This window comes from Lactuca virosa, chromosome 4 (genome assembly GCF_052849685.1).
Source record: "Lactuca virosa cultivar CGN04683 chromosome 4, Lactuca_virosa_CGN04683_v6, whole genome shotgun sequence".
Classification (NCBI taxonomy): Eukaryota; Viridiplantae; Streptophyta; class Magnoliopsida; order Asterales; family Asteraceae; genus Lactuca; species Lactuca virosa.
In genome coordinates, this window is record NC_136429.1 from 192,717,808 (window position 1) to 192,739,563 (window position 21,756).

The 21,756-nt window shown below is 36.3% G+C and overlaps 1 protein-coding gene across 1 annotated transcript; it reads right to left on the reverse strand.

The window, feature by feature from the left end:
* Positions 1-1,376: 1,376 nt before the first annotated feature.
* On the reverse strand, positions 1,377-4,459 carry LOC145168664 (gibberellin 2-beta-dioxygenase-like). The gene is made up of 3 exons (XM_079087414.1): positions 3,726-4,459; positions 2,457-2,838; positions 1,377-1,689 (listed from the first exon to the last, which is right to left on the reverse strand). Exons 1-3 carry the CDS (start codon positions 4,100-4,102, stop codon positions 1,435-1,437), a joined length of 1,014 nt encoding a protein of 337 aa, XP_078943540.1. The 5' UTR covers positions 4,103-4,459; the 3' UTR covers positions 1,377-1,434.
* Positions 4,460-21,756: the final 17,297 nt, after the last annotated feature.

Below are 21,756 nucleotides of genomic sequence, written 5' to 3' on the forward strand. Positions count from 1 at the left end.
ATTAACCAATTTATCTTTACTCACTATAGCCTCTTTGTATGACTGATGCTCGTTTGTATAAATCGCTTATAGCAAGTTACTACTAATTGATTATTTATTAGTATAATTTGATTATTAATAAATCTTATCAACACTTGTATTTAATTGGAAAAAACATTTTTTTATGAAATTAATATTTTCTCACATATTGGGAATTATTGTTTCTAGGAAATAATAATAAAAGAGAACAAAACTAGCTTAAATATATTATGGTATGAATATTAATGTTGTGTACAAAATTTTGGTCACTTTTAGTAACCATTAAATTGTCATCCAACTAGCTAGTTATGAAAAGGTAATGAATAATTGAAACTTATCTCCTTAAAGCATCAAGGGCAAATTTTTAGGGGACGAGGCATGTGATTGTTTTTTATTAGTTTAATGAATAGACCATGCTTGTGAGAATGCCCCATGCTCTCACTATTTTAAGTCTTGCTTATGTGTTAAGTGTTTGTATAAAAGAAAGGCATGAGACATGAAAATGAGTTAGTTCTTTTCGCTTGTTTCTTCTTCTCTTTTTCTCTCCCAAAGTCGAGAATCCAAGGGGTTCTCCCCTCTCCATCTCTTGCATTATTGGTGCATGTTCTTGGTAGAGTAAGTTACTTCTCTTTAAGAACTTATTTAGTATATAAGTCTTAAAGTTTAAGAACAACTCATAGAAGTGGAAGACTAGCATCAACTAGTGGTTCTACTCTTGTTTTGGTGGATATATTATAGATGACTTTTACTTAGAGTTTTTGTATCATTTTTATCAACTTCATAATTGTCAAAAGGAGCCAAAGTCTTCAAAGGTTATAAACTTCATCTTTCCTTTCGTTATGTTTTAATCTTTCTAAGTCTTGCAAAATAATCATTGGTGGGTTAAATTGGTTTTAGTTTATTCAAATTAGAAAATGTTTTCGTTATTAATTACGTTAATTTTGTCACTAAAAATTGACTAATTTTGAATAAAATCCCCACACATACGTCGCATTTTTGAACTATTAACTCTTTGTTTTGGGAATTTGGAACCTTATTTCTACACTTGAACTCTATTGAAGTATTTTTAAGCTAAAATCAATTGGATTTTATAAACTATTTTAAAAACACCCGTGTGAGAGTTGTTTCAAGAATGGGAACACAACGTGCTTTTACCAACAATAGACCTATCACTAGAGACATACACACATACATACAAAGAAATGACAAAGAATGAAAACATTGAAATGATTGTGATTAATGAAATAACTGAAATCAAATAATCAAAAACATTTGTGTGAAAGAGACAACTACAAAGAAAAAAAGATCATGTAAACAATGAGTCTTAATATAAATAATCAACATATTCTGAGATTCGTTTAGATGTGATTGATTAAGTTTATGAGTGCATCATGTTTGACTTTGAAGATAGGTCAATTACACTGGATGAGAGTGTTTGTGAAAGCGAGAGAGCCTATTATCAGCCAACCTGGTCTTGTAGGTGCATGATTTATACTCAAACCAAGTGAACTCATTATACAAACTTTCTTCATCAGGCTCCATGAGTGAATCCAATGGCGAGATCTTCTCCATCAATGGTGGACCTCCAAAGTATATCATTGACACCCTTGATTTGAAACTGTCTGCAACCACCCTATGTCTTACACTTTTAAATCTTCCGTTTGTCATTACCTTCACTCAAATCAAAAAAATGTTATTTTTTTTATATAAAAATTGTTCAATTTAAATTTACTATGCTGAAAATGGATTAAGTGCGTAAAACAATAAAGTTTAGCTAATAAAAAAAATAGGCCAATAAGGTCAAAAGTTGCTTAGAATGTATATTCAAATGATGAAATGATTATAAAATTATAAATTGCTTTATTCTAAAATGTTGAGTATCATTTCGATATTAATTTTTATAGTCATGGTTCATATATAAAAATAATTCAAGAAATTTTAGAAAACAGATCAACCCATTCTGTTTTGACAGATTCTAAAATTTTACCCATTTTGAACTACCTATGTTGTCACTAGTACTCTAGTAGAATTACTACAACTTTTTTAAGGAAAACCAGGTTGTAATATTAGATAGCGCGTAACTGAATACAACCAAATGTATATTAAAGATCGTATGAAAGGAACACTCTTTTATTAGATAAGATTGTTTTGATAATTGATTCTTGAATCACTAATCATTAAGTTTAGATATGTTTCTAATAGACCAAAATACATTTTTAGATCAAAAGATATATTGTTAAGACAGACGATATGAACGTATAAAGGTGGACTATCCGATATATATTTTTTCATTTTTGTATAATTATATAGAAAATTATCAAACGTACACTTACAAAAAAAATATTTAAGATGGTGAACATTGGCTATTTGTTATTGTGGTAAACTAGTTAAATATAAAATATATGAGTTATAATTGTCTCTCTAAAAGAAAAAATCACCTCTAACAAATCATCAACGTTGATGAAATAGGATGTCTCATCTTGTGGGACTGCGACCCAAGTTCCATCTTCAAGATAAATTTGAAAGCCTGATGTGGCATTGGATCTAGCAATCGATATAAGTTGTGGGTCTGTGTGCTCTCCAAATCCAATCGAGGTTCTTCCGTGGCTCATGGACCTATTGTTCAGGTCTAGGTCTGAGTCAGGGTTAGAGTCAGAGCATGGTGGATAGTGGTTAAGCCTAAAGACTATGTCGGCTTTCTCATCGCTTAGCATTCGGCTTAACACATTCTTTGGCTCTATCTTAAGGCCCTCCGCCATTAACTCAAGTATATTACACCCCATTTTTCTTACTTCTTTTACGTACTCATTTACTAGTGACCTTCACAACACAAAAGGAATAACAATATAAAATTCAATTGTAAATGTTTGTATAAGCTAATGGTGTTGTCCTCATTTTTTAAGGTCAAAACATATAGTGAAATTAGACATAGTTTACGAATATATTAGATTTGTCGTTAAAAAAACATATTATTTATTTATGTATAAACTTATAACGTAGTTCTTCAAGTAATTATTTGAAAAACTTGTTATATAAATAAAGACTCAAATGCATCCCGTTAGGTTATTAATTTGTCCATGTTTGATTATTTTGTGATTTTATTCCCACTTTTTTCTAACAAAAAACAATGAAAAATATATTTTGTTTCTCAAGGTGCAATATATGATTCAATCTATAATCTAGTAAAATTTAACAAATAATCAAATAGAAATACATAATATTGTATGAAAGATATATGATTAAAAAGTTTATAGACCAAACTGGTTTTAGCGATAAGATATATAGCATTTTAAAACAATTAAAATAAGATATAATGAAAAGTTTGTCTTCCGTCAATATATATTGACATCTGTGATTTTGTAATAAGAAATTTGGGTTTTTTAAATTGAATAACCAATTTCTTTAAAAATGAAAAGTTGTATGTTTGCTAACAACACTCCAGAAACAAGTTGACCGCAGTTTTGAATCTTTGAATGCAAGTATACTCCGTGCGTCACAGGGCTCCGACATATCAAAAAGTTGGTAATTAAATATTTGATATTAATTATATATATTAGGCGACGACATAAATCCTGTTATAGTTAGTGATATAACTACATATTAAAAAATATATTTCAAGATAAATTATTTTGCATGAACTCAATAGATTACACAACTTATATAGTAATTATTAAATGCACAAAACATAATGAGAAAGTAGATCTTACGAAAAGATTTTGGAGTTCATAGGGAAATTAGTGGAAGTAAAAAGAAGATACTCAACCCATCCAACGTCTCCATTTAGTCCAATTTTGTTCCTTCCGTACCCAAACGGGTTCGGAGGACAAAACTGATCTTTCTCATACTGTCTCATGTTGAAGAACTGAATAGCTTCTTTTTCCAATTCAGATACAAGCAATGGTGCCACACCATGGTTTATTACTTTAAAAAAACCATAATCTTGGCACGCATTAACAATTAGATTCTTGGCGTCTTCGGGACGTGAAAGGTCAATAACTGGGATTCCAGTAAATTTGGTTTTGTTTGATTTGGTTGGAAATATATTTACCAAAGGCTTCTTTTCTATTTGTGAAATTATCACCATGTTGATGGTTTGGTGTCAATAGAAAGAGGAATTATCTGCCTATTTATACACTTTTAGGGGGCAAGTTGAAGTTTTCATACGGACACATGAGCATGCATACACACGTACGTGGCCATGCTCTCACATTATATATATTTTTATTTTATTTGTTGATTTGTTTATTGTTATCTGAACATTAAACTTTTCTTATTTGGTTTATTATTTTAATGTGTTAATTCACTTGATAATATTGATAATGGCAGCAAGCTATTCAACAACTTCCACCCCCCTTCACATGTTTTAGTGCCTCCAAAGCTTTCCTCTTCTCCTCCAAATCAGAAAACCAAAGGAAATATAACAAATAAGAAAAGTTGTCAATTAAATTGCAGTTATGTGGGTTGTCATAATACATAAATAAACAAAAAGTTAATTGTTATTTTAGAAGTATTGAACTTACTAATATCATTTTTTTTTAAGTAATGGTTTGTTGTTGATAGAAAAAAAAAACTAATCTTGAATTTAACTTAAAATGATATGTAATAATGTGTTTTATAGATTCGGTAAAAAGAAGTTGGTTTCTTATACAAGTCTGAAAGCACAGTGACTTGAAAGAGTTCTAGTGGTAGTTCACCAAATATGTCCAACGCAAATATCTTCCGAAAATAAAACCAACAATTTTCTTTACAAGTCAAAATGTGAAGTGCTTATTTAATGTCAATTTTTATAGGAAAATCATAAACAATGGTCACGTTCACGTTTCAACTTAAAAGTTTTAATAATTTTTAGAGTAAATTACACGAATGGTCCCTATGGTTTATGGTAATATGCTCGTTTGGTCTCTAACTTATTTTTTTAACTCGGAAGGTCCCTACTGTTTGTTTTTGTTATGCGCTTGGTCCCTGTCTTACCTAAAAAGACTATTTTGCCCTTGATTTTTTAATTTATTTAAATAAACACACCCCCAAACTCATCCCCTTCACCTTACCTTATTCACCCCACCATTTTTCTCTATTTAAATAATAGTCTTTTTAGGTAAGACAGGTACCAAACGCGTAACAAAAACAAACTGTAGGGACCAAGCGCATAACAATAACAAACAGTTGGGACCTTCCAAGTTAAAAAAATAAGTTAGGGACTAAGCGCGCAAATTACCTCAAACCATAGGAACCATTCGTGTAATTTACTCTAATTTTTACTCTTCCCACATTTGATTTTAAGAGGAAAACCAAGAAGTAAAACATCAGCCTAAAAACAAATGATAATAATATAAGCAAAAAAGAAATAGGAATGTTGTTTCAAAACTGTACTTTGTTCTTTTTTATTGCATTGCATTGCATTTTCAAAAATTCACCCATTTGGTTGCGTATTCATCTTGCTGTAGTTGAATAAAAAATATAGTAACAGATGCTACTTACACATATAAACTGAAGGTAAACTCACATCAGCTTTCTGGATAAGGTTTTGTGCAGCATCTTCAAGTTTGAAAATGTCAAATGAGGTTGAATTCATACCAACAATAAATGTCAAACGACAAATCCCCAAATTACGCAATAGGAATTTTAATAATAATATCAATTGAACAAAGTACGGAACATTTGGATGTTAACAGCTAATTCCAATTTACAAGTTTTTGGATACAGAAATTAGAAGAGGAGTGTGAAAGAGAATGTTAATTGAATTATAAAAAAACAACTTACATTAAAATCAGTCGATAGAGAAGATGAATCTCATCGTCATAACCTAAATGCACCTGCAAACGATGATGAAAATCAAATGTACTTTTCCTATTCGTTTTCTTCTTCGTCCTCGAAATGTTAAAAGAAAAAAGAGAAAAACGAGTTACAGAAGCAAGAGGTGGAACAGGGAGTAGCGAAAAAATTACAAAAATGCATCAACAGAAATTATTGAAGATTGTAAACAGATTTGTGGAAAGAGTAAAATGAGATGACATTGAAGCATCAACGAAAGACATAGCAGCTTGTTGACAATTGACAACTAAAAATCCAGAGGATAAGATCCTGGGAATGGATAAATCGACGAGCCTCATTAAAGAACTGAATAGGAAGAGAAAAGAAAATGATCGCTTTGAGAAGAACCTGGTGGTTAAAGGCCAATTTTGAATTATGAATAATCCAGGAGTTATCTTGGGGAGAAGCATATTCTTGAACATAAAGGATGTTTTGGAAAATGGGAGATCGTAATACTTGGCGAGGCTACAAGGAGATGGTGGCGAAATCACAATCACAATGGCTAATAAAAGCAAGCGATTGAACATCACATTCTCACCAACTTAATTCCAAAAAATCTAAAAAATACGATGCCAAATTCTCAAACCATCTTTTATATTCACTTTTCTGGTTACCATGTCCTTTGGGCTAAAGAACAAATATTCCACTGTAGCAGCCCAAACATAAAATTAGCTCAAAATGTGGAGTTGTGGACTATCCATTATTTCCCAAAAAGTTTCCCAAATGACGATTCTTTTATCTATTTTCTATTTATCTCTTATAAAAACATACTATTTAAATGAATATAATTCAAGATAAGTCTCATTTTTGTATTATATTTTTTTGAAACCTCGATAATCTTTTATCTTTCAAGTAATTAATAGTTTTCATTCAAGAATTTTTTGAATTTATATCTTATTATTACTAAGTAATTGAATGATAATTGAAAAGTTTTTATTTTACTATAAAAAGTTTCATCATATGAGTTACATACAATTACAAATCACGTGGAGGAAACATATTCACATGGAGGACATGTGTAAAGCTAAGGCGGGGTATGGTAACATGATTCGTTTTTGGTTGGACGTGCGGCTGGAAGAGGAAGCTTTCAAGGTTCAATTTCCACGGGTGTTTGCTCTTGATCCAGACCCGAGAGCTTTGGTTGTTGATCGGAGCTCTAGACTAAAGTTGATTGATGCGTTTGGCCTAAAACTTAGAAGTGGAGGTACAAGTGCTCAGTTTGAGTCTATTTTCTCTAAGCTTCAACAAGTTATGTTCAGTGACGTTAGGGATACGTATGTATGGGAACTTGAAATTGATGGTAAGTTCTTGGTTTTGTCTTTGAGATTATACTTGGATGACATTATGTAACGCCCTGTTCAGAATCGTTTCCTAATGCAAGATGGTGACCCAAAGACCGAGTATCATAAGGCGTAGGGCCTTTGAGGAAAATAGATTTAGACCAATTTGGGTATGGGTAATGTAATTTGGATGATCCGGGAGTTCGGTTTGTGTTTTGGTGCCAAGGGGTATTTCGGTAAAGTGTCAGTTCGGGCTTTAATGGAAATTGGATTTTTGATGGAGAAGTTTAAGGCAAGTATAAGTTCATAGAAGTGTAGGGCTTCTCGTTACCTTTCCGTGAATATAAAGAACGTCGAAAACGAATAAGGGATGCAAAAGTTATGATCATTTGAAGTTAGAAGGGTTTTAGACCAAACCTGGTACGCATGGCGTACCAGGTGGGAACACATGGCGTTCAAAGGAAAATGGACGCAGGCCAACATGGGAACGTTGGGCGTTCCCTAAGAGAACGCAGGGCGTTCGCGGGGCTGTTTCAAAAACTTGTTTTTAGGGTTTGGCCCCTTTATAAGCATCATTATGGACGCAAACCTCTTCCATTCTTCAGCCTCCATCCTCTCTAACGCTAAGAACGAAACCCTAGCCCCCATTTGAATGATTCTTGAACTTCAAGGTGATTTATGTGTGTTTTTGGTGCTTAAGAAGGAAGAAGGAACTTCTTGAAGAGTCATTGCTTGATTTGGAGCTTTTAAATCCAGGCTTTGTTCACCTTGTTGGAAATAGTGTCTGAGGTCATTAACTATTGTTAGTACTTCTGATAATAACATGGTCCTTTTGGGTTGCCCTCAAGACCCAAATTGAGTAGAATAAATAAATGAGAAATTTGTTTATTAATTATTGTGGTTAATAATTAAATAGAAACTAACTGGAAATATATTTTGGGAATTAATTAACAGTTTAACTAATTAAAGGGTTGAATATTCATTAACCGATAATTGGCTAATCATGAATGTTCCAAAACCCTTATGGGACTAGGGTTGGAAGAAAATCACTCCATCCCACATGGGAAAAAGAGTGAATTATGTGGTTATGCTCCCATCCCTCATGGGAAGGAGTACAAAACCTAGGATGGGATCCAAGGCTATAAATAGGGCATTAGGGATTTCATTTATTCTTCCACATTGGCTTAAAGTTTCGCCAACTCTTTTTCCTCTTCCTCTTAGGGACTATTTCTAACCCTCTTTCGGTTTGTGAAATTGACCCTTCTCTTAGTTATTTTTATTCCATTCTTTGGTGTCATTGGGTGTGATACCATTAGAGGGATTTTGGTTTGGGTCCTCTCATCCAAACAACTTCATGGAGGATCAAGATATCAAGTATGGAGATCAAGGACTACATAAGAGGTATGTTTTCTTCTTTGTTTTATGTTTTCTAGGGTAGATGTAATTAGCATTAAACCATAGATCCATATGTTGTATGTACACTTAGGTATATCGTAGTTTCGATTTTTTCCGCTACCTAGTTTAGAGTATATTTGATGCATAGAAAACCCAACAGTGATATCAGAGCCATTGGTTGATGATTACCTTCATCCTAGATCCATATTTTCTGAAAATACTTGTTTGAAATTGAATTAAAGAAGAATAATTAAAAAATTCGTAAGTGTTAAAACCTAATCGCTGCTCACGGCGTGAGAGCATAGGGCTCACAACGTGAGCGCGGCAGAATTAGGGTTTCGATTTTTTCTTCCAGTTTTCAAATTAGAAGTTTTATCAAATATAGATAAATACCAATTTTAAAATGTTTTAAATCGGTAAAATTGATAAATATTATTTAAGTGTGATTATTTAAATTTGTATATTTATTTATTATTTAAATAGTGAATTTAAATATTTAACATTATTTATAATAGAGATTTGTAAATTTGAATAATAACCCCTCATGATTTATTAATTGTTACATTGCGTCCTCGCAATTAATTAGAGTTAATAATATACAACTAAATTTAAAGAGCTTTAATTTTACCCATTATATATTAGAATTGTATATACTATATGCATAAGAAAGGTACAACATGCGTCCTCGCGTGTTTAAATATTGACATTAGTAGTTTTACCATGACTAGGCTCACCCATTCTGATGTAGGGGTTTAAGGAAGTCTCTAGGATTCCTAATGAGGTCGGTTTTTAATATGTTTCGCTCTTACCACCCTCACCGCCCTATTTCATTTTGATAATAGAGTTACCGAAAGGGTTTGATAGTGATAATGATCAATCTAAAAGTATTATAAATACAAGTATAAAACAAAATCCCGTTTTATTAATAGAATGTGAAGTTCATATTATCCATGAAAATTGCACATTCTCTTTATATTCTGTTAGTGGAGCTCATGTGGTTAACCGACATATTAATCTAGAAGATAGTTGAGAATGATATGGAACTCGCGAATCTCAAGCGTAACTTGAGCCGGGGACCATGCGATTATGCATGGTTAATTCACAATCTATTTAATGTGAATCTTATGTTATCCATAAAAGTTGCACATTCTCTTTATAACTTGTTGATGGAGCTCGTGTGGTTAACCGACATATCAATTTGAGAGTATAGGTAGAGAATGATATGGAACTCGCGAATCTCAAGCGTAACTTGAGTCGGGGACCACAAGATTTTGTACGGTCGATTCACCATCTGTTTAGTGATCTGCAGCGACCTTGTCATTGAATTTAAGATGAACATAATCTGAGATTAACATGCTATTGATAGTCAATGAATCTCAAAGATCTAGGAATTTCGTGGTGATCGAAATTGGTAAAGGGTTTTCCTACATAAATAACTTTATGGTGTGTTTATGGCATCCCTTTACACATCATGAAGCCAAATATGGATCCTAGCCTTCTAAAATAACTTTATTTAGGGTGATTATTTTCTAAAGATAATTAAAACAAACTATAATGGAAGTTGATATTAAATGATGACTATAACCTTATCCACTAAAATCTACTGTTATAAAACCTTTGAAAGGATTAGCTATTAGGGAGACGATATTGCTACGACTCTTTTTTATTCATCCACGGTTTTTAAACTATACTGACTGTTTTGTCCATCATTTATATGGCCTTCTCCTTCTCTCAATCTTCCACCTAACTTAAAAATCGCCATAGTATAGGATCTCCCTATCGCTTCATGAGGCTGCAACAATCACCGCTCACGACCCTCTGACCTCTGTTTGTGTTTTGAGATGTCGTCGTCGGCTATTCTAGGGCTAGCTGTTACACCTCCTTGGGTTTATTCTGATGGGTTTGAGCCATAAGAACTTTCCTATGTGCACATGCAAACCCTACTGCTTGGATCTAGGTTTCTCTAATTGAACATGCAATGTATCCAAGGCTTACAATCCTAGATCTAAAGAATACAATTGAAACATAACACATGAAATCAGATCTAGATGAATACCTTAAGTTGCTTGTTTGAATCTTATTGTTCTTGGAGCTTAGAGTCACAATTGTCACTCCTCTAATGGCTTACAAACGCCAACTAGCAAGAGGTTGATTTGGAGAGAGAGAGGAGAGGTGTAGAAATCGGCTCTAGGGTTCCCAAGGAAGCAAGGTGGACGATTTCTCCAACCCATAGGGTCTATTTATACTATGAGCTACTAGGGTTACATCCTTAACCCTAATTGAATAACTTAGGCCCTAAGCAATCCAAGGATCCTTCCATATTAAGGCTTGGACGAATTCAAGGAGCCCATACTCCTTAATTTTGGCCACCCCTAGTTCTATAAGGATTCATAGCCCAAAAACACAACTATCACACAATTGACAGTTTAAGCCCCTTTATTCAATTAACCTCTTTTAGTCACCAAATTAATTCCTAATTAATTTATGACTAATATTAATTAAATAATATTATTATTCCTTTAATATATTATTCTCATAATATATTAATATAATAATGTCTCTTCTCTCTTCAAAAATCACCCTGTCAAGTTGCTATGGTGAAGGCAACCCAAAAGGACCATGCACAACCGGGTCAAGTACTTACCAAATATAGTTACGGGCTTAGACACTAATCCAATAGTCTCCCACTTGGATAAGTCTAGTAACTATAAATGCAAACCTAATCCGATTAGCAATCGTAGCTCTCAAAGACGCTGTCAAACTCTGATCTTATCAGTAACCTGTCCTTCAGATAAGGGATCGTATAATCCTCTGTTCTAGATATCGTGCGGACAATCACATGGAACATGGTCATACTTATTGTCCAGCAATTGGTTTCTCGATCTCAGATTCATTTGACATAGAACTTAATTGAACACATCAATTCAGTCCTTACCAGGCCCGACACATAAGTCAAATCAAATCATCGAGGGGCCCTGATATCGTTTTTACCCTCTTAGGATAAAAGGAACATATAAATTTCGACTTATATGCATTTATTATCCATTAATCAAATCATACACAACAATGTGTTTTATAACATCAAGTTACTGATGCGTTTACGCATTATCAATGCACAACCAATTAGCAAACAATAAACCATATATCTAGGTTTTAAGACCATATGATATTACCATCTTGCGATCACTCGTGATAAATTCCATGAAGTGATTCCAGCAAGTGTGGGTTTATTCCAATGCTCAAATCAAGTTCATAAGCACTCATAAACGTTGTAGCAAACTTTTGATATGTATAATACACTTTAGACAATCTACACACCAATTCATGACAGTCTTCATTCATATCTACTTCCAACATATGAACGACTGTAGACAGTTCGAATAATTCGATTATTATCAAATAACTCAATTATTCAGGAAGTCAAAACATGCAAAATTTAACCAATAGGTAAAAGATTAGCATAAGACAGTAACATTACTAATAAATAATACTCCTTTATTTAATCATCAAATGTTAATAACAACTTATCTATTACATGTTTCCAAACTATCTAATCTAAACTAATATCGTCCTTCAGCCCGATGCTCCTAGCGTGCTGCAAATGCTTAACCCTGCTCAGTCCCTTCGTAAGCGGATCTGCTGGGTTATCCTCTGACGATACCCTCTTTACTACGAGGAGGCCTTCTTCCACCCGATGTCGAATAAAGTGTTATTTTCTGTCTATATGTCGAGATCTACCGTGATCTCTTGGTTCCTTGGTCAAGGCAACTGCTCCTTCATTATCACAGAAAATCTCCATGGGCTCCTTTATGGCTGGCACAACTCCAAGGTCTCCACTGAAGTTCTTCAGCCATATCGCCTCCTTTGACGCTTCGCTCGCCGCAATGTACTCTGATTCGTACGTTGAATCAGCTACGGTTTCCTTCTTGGAACTGTTCCAAGTCACTGCTCCTCCATTAAGGGTAAAGACCCAGCCCGACTGCGAACGGTAGTTGTCCCTGTCGGTCTGAAAACTGGCGTCACTGTACCCTCGCACCTTTAAGTCATCACTCCCACCGAGGACTAGAAACCATTCCTTGGTCCTCCGAAGTTACTTAATAATATTCTTGACTGCGATCCAATGCGCTCTGCCAGGGTTCCCTTGATATCTGCTGACCATGCTCAAAGCGAAGGCCACATCAGGGCGAGTACAAGTCATAGAATACATGATTGAGCCAACTGCGGAAGCGTAGGGTACTCGGCTCATCTCTGCTATCTCGACTTCAGTACTCGGACTCTGAGTCTTACTCAACTTGGCATTACTCTGGATTGGTAATTCCCCGTTCTTCGAATTCTCCATACTAAAACGTTTTAGTACCTTGTCCAAATAAGTATTCTGACTAAGTCCGATTAGTCTCTTACTTCTGTCTCTAACTATCCTTCATAGCGAAGCACTTCCCGAGCCAGGACATAACCTCCTACAGTGTCGGGATGTCGTTTCCTATGAGTAGTATGTCGTCGACATACAATACGAGAAAGCTTACTACACTCCCACTGGCTTTGACATATATACATGATTCATCTTCGCTTCGCAGAAAGCCAAACTCTTTGACCTTCTCGTCAAAACAAAGATTCCATCTGCGAGACGCTTTCTTAAGTCCATAAATGGACTTCTCTAGCTTACACACTCTGTTGGGATGCTTCGCATTGAAAAAACCCTCTGGCTGAGCCATGTAAACATCCTCAGCCAACTTCCCATTAAGGAAAGCGGTTTTGACATCCATTTGCCATATTTCATAGTCATGAAATGCAGCAATGGCCAGCATCACCCTGATAGACTTTATCTTCGCAACTGGTGAGAAGTTTCGTCGTAGTCAACTCCAGGAGTTTGAGTGAAACCCTTCGCAACCAATCGCGCTTTATAAGTGTGCACGTTTCCATCCACATCAGTCTTCTTCTTGAAGATCCACTTGCACCCGACCGTATTACGACCTGGTATATTGTCAACCAAATTCCAAACTTAGTTGTCATACATGGATTGAATCTTGCTGTCCATAGCCTCTTTCCATTTTGCAGACTCTGGGCCTGTTATGGCTTCCTTATAGCTGTTAGGTTCGTCCATATTCACTAGTGTACTATCACTAATGAACGTATCCCCTTCCACGGTAATATGAAAACCATAGAACTGGGGTGGAACACTAACCCGTTCGGAACGTCTAAGAGGTAAGGACTCGTCAGTCGGTTCAACCGGAGTTTCCTCCTCGGGTTGAGCGCCAGTGTTAGAGGTTCCTTCATCGCTCGATTCTTGAAGCTCTTCAATATCGATTTGCCTCCCACTGTCTCCTTGGCTTATGAGTTCTCGCTCTCGAAAAACCCCTCTCCTCGCAACGAAGACTACATTGTCACTCGGTCTGTAGAAGAGATATCCAAAGGATTTCTGTGGGTAGCCAATGAAAATACATCGCTCACTACGAGGTTCGAGTTTGTCGTGAGTTTCTTGTCTTACGAAAACTTCGCAACCCCAAACCTCGATATGTGCCAACGAGGAAGCCTTCCCTGTCCACATCTCGTGAGGTGTTTTGGCAACCTTCTTCGTAGGTACTAATTAAGGATATGGGCGACAGTCTCTAAGGCATACCCCCAGAATGAGATAGGTAGGGAAGCACGACTCATCATGGAACGAACCATGTCTAGCAAGGTTCGATTACGCCTCTCAGCTACACCATTCAATTATGGTGTCCTAGGTGGCGTCAATTGTGAAACTATTCCACATTCCTTGAGGTAGTCGTGGAATTCAAGACTTAGGTACTCTCCACCTCGATCAGATCGAAGCATCTTGATTTTCCTGCCCAACTAATTCTCCACTTCTTGTTTAAACTCTTTGAACTTTTTAAAGGTTTCTGACTTGTGCTTGATTAAGTAGATATACCCATATCTGCTATAATCATCTGTGAAAGTCACATAGAAGCGATTCGCATCCCTTGTGGTGGATCTAAAGGGTCCACATACATCTGTATGTATGAGATCCAATAAACCCTCACCCCTCGCACAAGTGCCAGTGAAGGGTGACTTGGTCATCTTTCCAAGTAAACAAGACTCGCACACGTCATCATCCCTAAGGTCGAATGACTCCAACACTCCATCCTTTTGGAGTTGGGCTATGCGTTTCTTGTTGACATGTCCTAGACGACAATGCCACAAGCATGCTTTATCCATACTATTGGAAGAATCCACACACAACACATCATTTCCTAAATTGTCTATAACCATCACAGTTTCATATATTCCATTACAAGGCAATGCTTCAAAATATAAAACATTATTAAAATAAGCATAAATAGATCCCTTTTCATTATCAAATGAATATCTAAAACCTTGTTTATATAAACCATGAAATGAAATGATGTTTCTAGCCATATCTGGCGAATAGCAACAATTATTCAAATTTAAATCTAAACCATTACTAAGAACTATGAATAAACTCCAATCTTGGTCACAGGCGACGATCTTCTGTTTCCCATGATCAAATTCATCTTTCCACGCTCCACATCCCTATTTCCTTTTAGTCCCTGCAAATCAGAACATATGTGAAAATCACATCCTGTATCAAGAACCCAAGAAGTAGCATGTGATAAACTATTAGATTTAATTGTGTAAATACCTGTGAAAGATGGCTTGATCTTTCCATCCTTGATGGCCTGCAGATATTCTGGGCAGCTTCTCTTCCAATGCCCTATCTTGTGGCAGTGGTGGCACTCTGCCTCTTTAGGGTTTGAGTTGGGTTTAGCAGAACCAACTTTGGTTCCACTAGAAGAGGTGCCATCTTGGGACTTTCCCTTGTGGTGGCCCCTTGAAGAGGCCATCCTCTTCTTACCCTTCCCTTGCCTTATTGCCAAGACAGGGGCAGCAGCTGGAGTTGGAGGTGATGCAACAGATTTATCCTTGAGGTTGCTCTCAACAGTTCTTAACAAGCCCTGAAGCTTGCTCAGGTAGACCTCTTCCTTATTCATGTGGTAGGTCATGCGGAACTGGCTATAGCAGGAAGGAAATGAGTGAAGGATGATGTCAATTGCCAGCTCTTCATCGAAGTTCACATTCAACTTCAGCAGGCGATCAACATATCTCTGCATCTTTTGCAGATGGGTAGTAAGGGACTCTCCATTGCCCATTTTGGTAGTGATCATCGAAGTGATGATCTCATACCTCTCCTGCCTAGCGCTCTGGTGGTAGCGTTACAGCAGATCCTGATGCATCTCATAGGGGTACTTGTCCTCATAGGACTTTTGGAGTTCAGCAGTCATAGTCGCTAGCATGATGCAATGGACTTTCGTGGCATCACGCTCGTGGGCCTCGTAGGCCGCGATCTCATCGACAGTAGCAGTTTCAATATCAATCTCCTTTAGCTTCTCGTCGAGGACATATTCTTTGTCCTCGTAGCGAGTGACCATGCGAATGTTGCCGATCCAATTACTGAAATTGGTCCCATCAAAGATCACTTTCCCACACAAGTTCATGAGTGAGAATGAACCAGAGGAGTTTGACCCAGAAGCGTTGTTGTTTGCGTTCGACATCTGAAAAGGAAAAAGGAACAAAGTTGATTAGAAATGAATTTCCCCAATTAATCACCCAAATGAGAAATTAGGGCTAGGAACGAACAACATTATTTACAAATTAGAAAAGGGATGCCGTAATCTAACAAGTAAATAATTTGAAGGCAAGTGAATGTCGATTCACTAATTCTCCTCCATGAAAAACGAAAAAGAAATTAGGTTTTAAATGTATTGAAAACTCCTAGATCTTTTGAGATACATTGAACTTTTCAATGGCATGTTTAAATCTCGATATGCCCCTCTCGTTTGTGACTGGGATGCCGAGGATCACAAAGTGGGTGTGAATAACCATGCAAATGTACATGGTGCCCTCATTGTTACAGTCACCTATTCGATGTGCTGGTTAACCACACACGCTCCATCGAACTATGACAAACAATGAGTCACCCTTTGCTACCATTGCTTAGAACCCAATTAATGTGCCGCTTAACCACACGCGCTCCATTAACGTCTTAGCAAGGGTACAAAGTGTAATTTCATGGAATTGCATCAATTCACTTTTGCCTAAAATAACTAAGATTGAGAATTTTATGAAAACGTTTTAGTTACTTTATATAGATTCATTATACTTTTAGTGAGGAAAGGTCTGCCCGATCCTACCCGTTCGGTTAACGACCCTCCACCAATCAATGAAGCGGTAGGTGAGAATGGACACCCATTAAACGGCCATTTTTTAGGCCATAACCTTATACCCCCCTTATAGATCGGCTTCGTGAATGAGGCCTACTAACGGTAAGACTAGCATTTAAGTTATACGTATATATATTAATCTTATAATACTATAAGTATAAGGTTGAATTTTAAAACTTGTAAAATTCTAAGGTTTGAAATTTAAATAAATCAAATTAAACTTTTAATCACAAAACTTTAAATTTCAAAACTTGAGTACAAGTTTTGAACTTTTCAAAACATAAAGGATCAAATAGCAAATAATTTAAATCAACTAATTAATTTAATGATTATCTAAATTTGACCTAGTCAACATTACTTGCAAGACATTCCACCAATTAATTCAAATAATCAATTATTATCACATAAGGAAATTATTATTTAACTAAATGGTAATTATCTTTTGTTTTGTCAAGGATATAGTCAAATATATGATAAAATTCGTATTTTATTGACCCAAAACGATTAAGGCAAGTATCCTCAAGCAAAACAGCAAGAAATCCCAAAAATCACTCTGACAGACGCTTGGACTAGTGAGTACCATCATGGACTCGCCGAGTTCATGCTACTCACCGAGTCCACAATAGGACTCGCCGAGTCTGTCAGTCAGGGGCATAAAAAATCGATTTTTCATGGCAAGAACTATGAAACAATGCATCAATTCAATAGAAATCAATCTAAGCTCTGATACCACTGATGGGTTTGAGCCATAAGAACTTTCCTATGTGCACATGCAAACCCTAATGCTTGGATCTAGGTTTCTCTAATTGAACATGCAATGTATCCAAGGCTTACAATCCTAGATCTAGAGAATACAATTGAAACATAACACATGAAATCAGATCTAGATGAATACCTTAAGTTGCTTGCTTGAATTTTCTTGCTCTTGGAGCTTAGAGTCACAATTGTCACTCCTCTAATGGCTTACAAACACCAACTAGCAAGAGGTTGATTTGGAGAGAGAGGAGAGGTGTAGAAATCGGCTCTAGGGTTCCCAAGGAAGCAAGCTGGCCGATTTCTCCAACCCATAGGGTCTATTTATAGTATGAGCTACTAGGGTTACATCCTTAACCGTAATTGAATAATTTAGGCCCTAAGCAATCCAAGGATCCTTCTAAATTAAGGCTTGGACGAATTCAAGGAGCCCATACTCCTTAATTTCGGCCACCCCTAGTTCTATAAGGATTCATAGCCCAAAAACACAACTATCACACAATTGATAGTTTAAGCCCCTTTATTCAATTAACCTCTTTTAGTCACCAAATTAATTCCTAATTAATTTATGACTAATATTATTAAATAATATTATTATTCCTTTAATATATTATTCTCATTATATATTAATATAATAATGTCTCTTCTCTCTTCATAAATCGCCCTGTCAAGTTGCTATGGTGAAGGCAACCCAAAAGGACCATGCACAACCGGGTCAAGTACTTACCAAATATAGTTACGGGCTTAGACACTAATCCAACATATTCGTCATCTCGTCTCAGGCTACTGTATATCTATCTACAATTTAACCAAGTTTTATGTGGAATTGTATGTAAATTTCATGATTTTTATCTAATAGTGAATGTAGAGTAGTAGATATCGAGTTTTAAATAGTGAATTTTGTGGATGTTTGAAGTTTACTGTTTAGAAATCAGTGCCCCTTCGTAATTTACTGGAATGAGGTACGAACTTGATGTCTGATGCTTTGATTGGTTAAACTTATGAAGATTAAGATTTTGGTTTTATATTTTTTGTGGACTTTGATATTGAAACTGAAGTTAGAAGTGAGACCTAAGTGAGAGAGGAAGATGGGCTAAGTACAATGGTTTCAGCTAAGAATGATCGTTACGTTTATCTGCCATACATTGGGACCTGATACTTCCATGGCTCTTTATTGTATTTTTGATTTGATGCAATTTGCAACAGGTTCAAAGGCACGATGGTTCCAAGAAGAGGGAAATCAGTGTTGCTCACATTTTGTATCTGTATTAACCTCGCAGGTATGGCTCTGGAGCTTGCTTACCATCACCATTCAACACGTTGACAACAATCGGTTTGTCCTGATCGGTTCCAGTCTGTTGGTGCAAGTCTCTCTTCCCCTCTTAATAGCTATCTTCCTTTTTGTGTACAAAGATCTAAAATGGTTAACTGAAACGGTATAGCTTATTACTAGAAGTGCATTAGGAAAAGAGCATATTTAGGTGAAAATGATGGTCGCAAGTGATGCGAATTCTGTTGGAGATTATGGTTCAGGGGGATCTCCAGCACATGGAGATGAGGAATGAGTTCATTTGGTGTAATGGTTTATCAAAAATCAACGTCTTCCTTTGAATAAATTAATTGCATTCTAAAGATTAATGTTGAAGGGCACAACTGTCAATTTACTTTAAAAATCCGTGGATGTATAAAAAGATGATGTGGAATTATCAACTCCCTTCATCCCTAGCTATTAGGATGATCAATGTTGTAAAATTCATAGTTTGGGAATAGTTTTCATAAACGAAAGGAAAGATCATTCCTTTCACAAAGCTCTTCATGAGGTTCATCCAATCATTGCATTCTAATCTATTAGAAAGAGCAATATTATCAAGTGTAGTTGTAAACTGACATATGAAAGTAAAATGGAATTTCCTTGAGTTAGGAGTTGACTAGGGTTAGTCAACTATTTGACATGTACATATAATTAGAACACTCTGATTTTGATATGAACAACTCTGAATGTCCATGAAGGAGTTGTGTAGCATGTTGAGGTTTCCTTTTGGAACTAACATGGCCAATCATAGAAACTCAAAACTTCAAAACGCTCCCATTTTTTACTATCATGAATAGAAGTGTCAAGAAGAAGAAAGCAAATTGTCCATGGATTAAAAGGCGATTAGTGTTGGTATGCCTAATCTAGGCCCAAATGCCAAGGACAAAGCAAGGATTATTCTGAGACATGTTCTGATAGCTATTCATTTCCATAACAAGAAAGGACTAAGAAAGCACACATGCCCTATATATATATATATATATATATATATATATATATATATATATATATATATATATATATATATATATATATATATATATATTTGAACTGAAAAGACAAAAACATAGAGAAAGTAATTTGATCCTCGATTATGAGCCCTTGCTACTGTAACACCCCAACTCCCAGGTATAAGTTTTAAAGCATTATGTACATGTTTATGGACCAACTCGATGAGTTGGTTGACCCAACTCATCGTGTAGAGGCAGGTTAGCCCGCATGGATTATTGGACCTACTCGACGAGTCGGAGTGCCCTGACTCGACGAGTAGGAGCTGCTTATCAAAACCCTAATTTTTAGGGTTTGCACCCTATTTAAAGAACCTTAACTCCTCTCCCCAGCCTCCCTTACCAGCTTATCGTCCAGAAGCAAACCGTAGCAAGCTAACTCTCCATTTTTTAGTGTGTGAGGCTCAAAGAGTGTGTTTTGGTGCATTTCTTGAAGAGATTTGAAGACTTAGAAGCTTGGAGCGAGAAGGAGCCTGTAGATCCAACATATACTTCATTTTGGCATTGATTTGAAGGTAACAAGTCTTTACCTTGGCTTTCCATTTCTTAGATCTTCTCTCATGCATGAATATAGTCATTTTTGGGGCAAAATGGGGTCATTCTCGGATTTGAACTTGTCCAGAAGATATGGTCTCAGATCTGGACTCCTTTAGGTCCCAAATTTAGAAAGCCATTAACTTTATCTAGTATTAACCCCTCACCATGCCCTAAACCTCATTCTAGACTTGGTTTTGGTATTCTAAACCTTTAAGACCTTACATGCACGTAAAGTTTACAACTTTACGTGGAATCTGTGCCTTAGGAAGCTAGATCTACAAGTTGGAGCTTTGGAGTAGCTTAAAAACGTCTGAATGGGAAATGGACTGAAAGGACTCGACGAGTTGCATGGTCAACTCGACGAGTCAGTAAGACGACACGACGAGTCAGTTAGGGTTTTCCCGACTTTTGGACACGCATGGACTCCACGAGTTGTCTGGAAACTCGGCGAGTCAACTAGGGTTTTCATGACTTCTCGAGTTCTGGAAGGACTCGACGAGTCAGTGAGCTACACTCGACGAGTTGGGTCAACATGGACTGTTGACCTTGACCGTTGACTTTGACTTTGACCAAGGGTTGACCAGTTTGACTTTTGGGGGTATTTTAGTAAATTGGGAATTTATGGAAGTGGTCCTATGGTGAATATAGGTGGTGGAGTTCGTGGTTGCGATTCAAGAGTTTGATCTTAGCACTACAGTTCGACATTGTGAGGTGAGTTCTCTTCACTATATCAACAGGGTCTAAGGCACCAATGTTGGCCCTTTTCGGATTTGTATCCGGGTTTATTGCACAATATGCTTTATGATTTGTATCCTGGTTATAGGATGGTTGCTATGTTAGTGATCTATTAGATCGGTATCCTGGTTAGCGGATTATGTTATGTTAGTGGTATGTTAGATCGGTATCCTGGTTATAGTATGGTTTCTATGTTAGTGATAGGTTAGATCGGTATCCTGGTTATAGGATGGTTGCCATGTTAGTAATCTTTTAGATCTGTATGACTATCTGTACATGCTAGCTAGCGTCTGATATTGATGTGCACATTGTTTTTTTGATTGGGTGTTGGGTTGAGGCGGACATGCTTTGTGCTTAGGCCAACATACCCAGGGCGGACCGGATAGACTGTAGACTTGGGAGGACATACTAGTCAGACCGAAGGCTCAAAGAGCGGTCCGGATAGGCTGAAGGCCCTGAGAGGCGGTCCAGACGTGCTGAAGGCTCGGAGAGTGGTCCAGATAGACTGAAGGCCTGCGAGTCGGTCCAGTCAGGCTGATGGCTCATTATGCATGCTGTTTGTTTATATGATATGATTATGATTGTATGCTGTTGGTATTTTGGGGGAACTCACTAAGCTTCGGGCTTACATTTGTTGATTTTGTTTCAGGTACTTCTGATGATCACGGGAAGGCAAAGGTGTGATCGTA

Coding starts and splice junctions, on each gene's coding strand:
- LOC145168664 (XM_079087414.1), bottom strand. CDS start 4,102: ATGGTGATAATTTCACAAATAGAAAAGAAGCCTTTGGTAAATATATTT. Junction 2,839..3,725: donor ATGAACTCCAAAATCTTTTC/GTAAGATCTACT, acceptor TGTGTTGTGAAG/GTCACTAGTAAATGAGTACG. Junction 1,690..2,456: donor ACGTTGATGATTTGTTAGAG/GTGATTTTTTCT, acceptor ATTTGAGTGAAG/GTAATGACAAACGGAAGATT.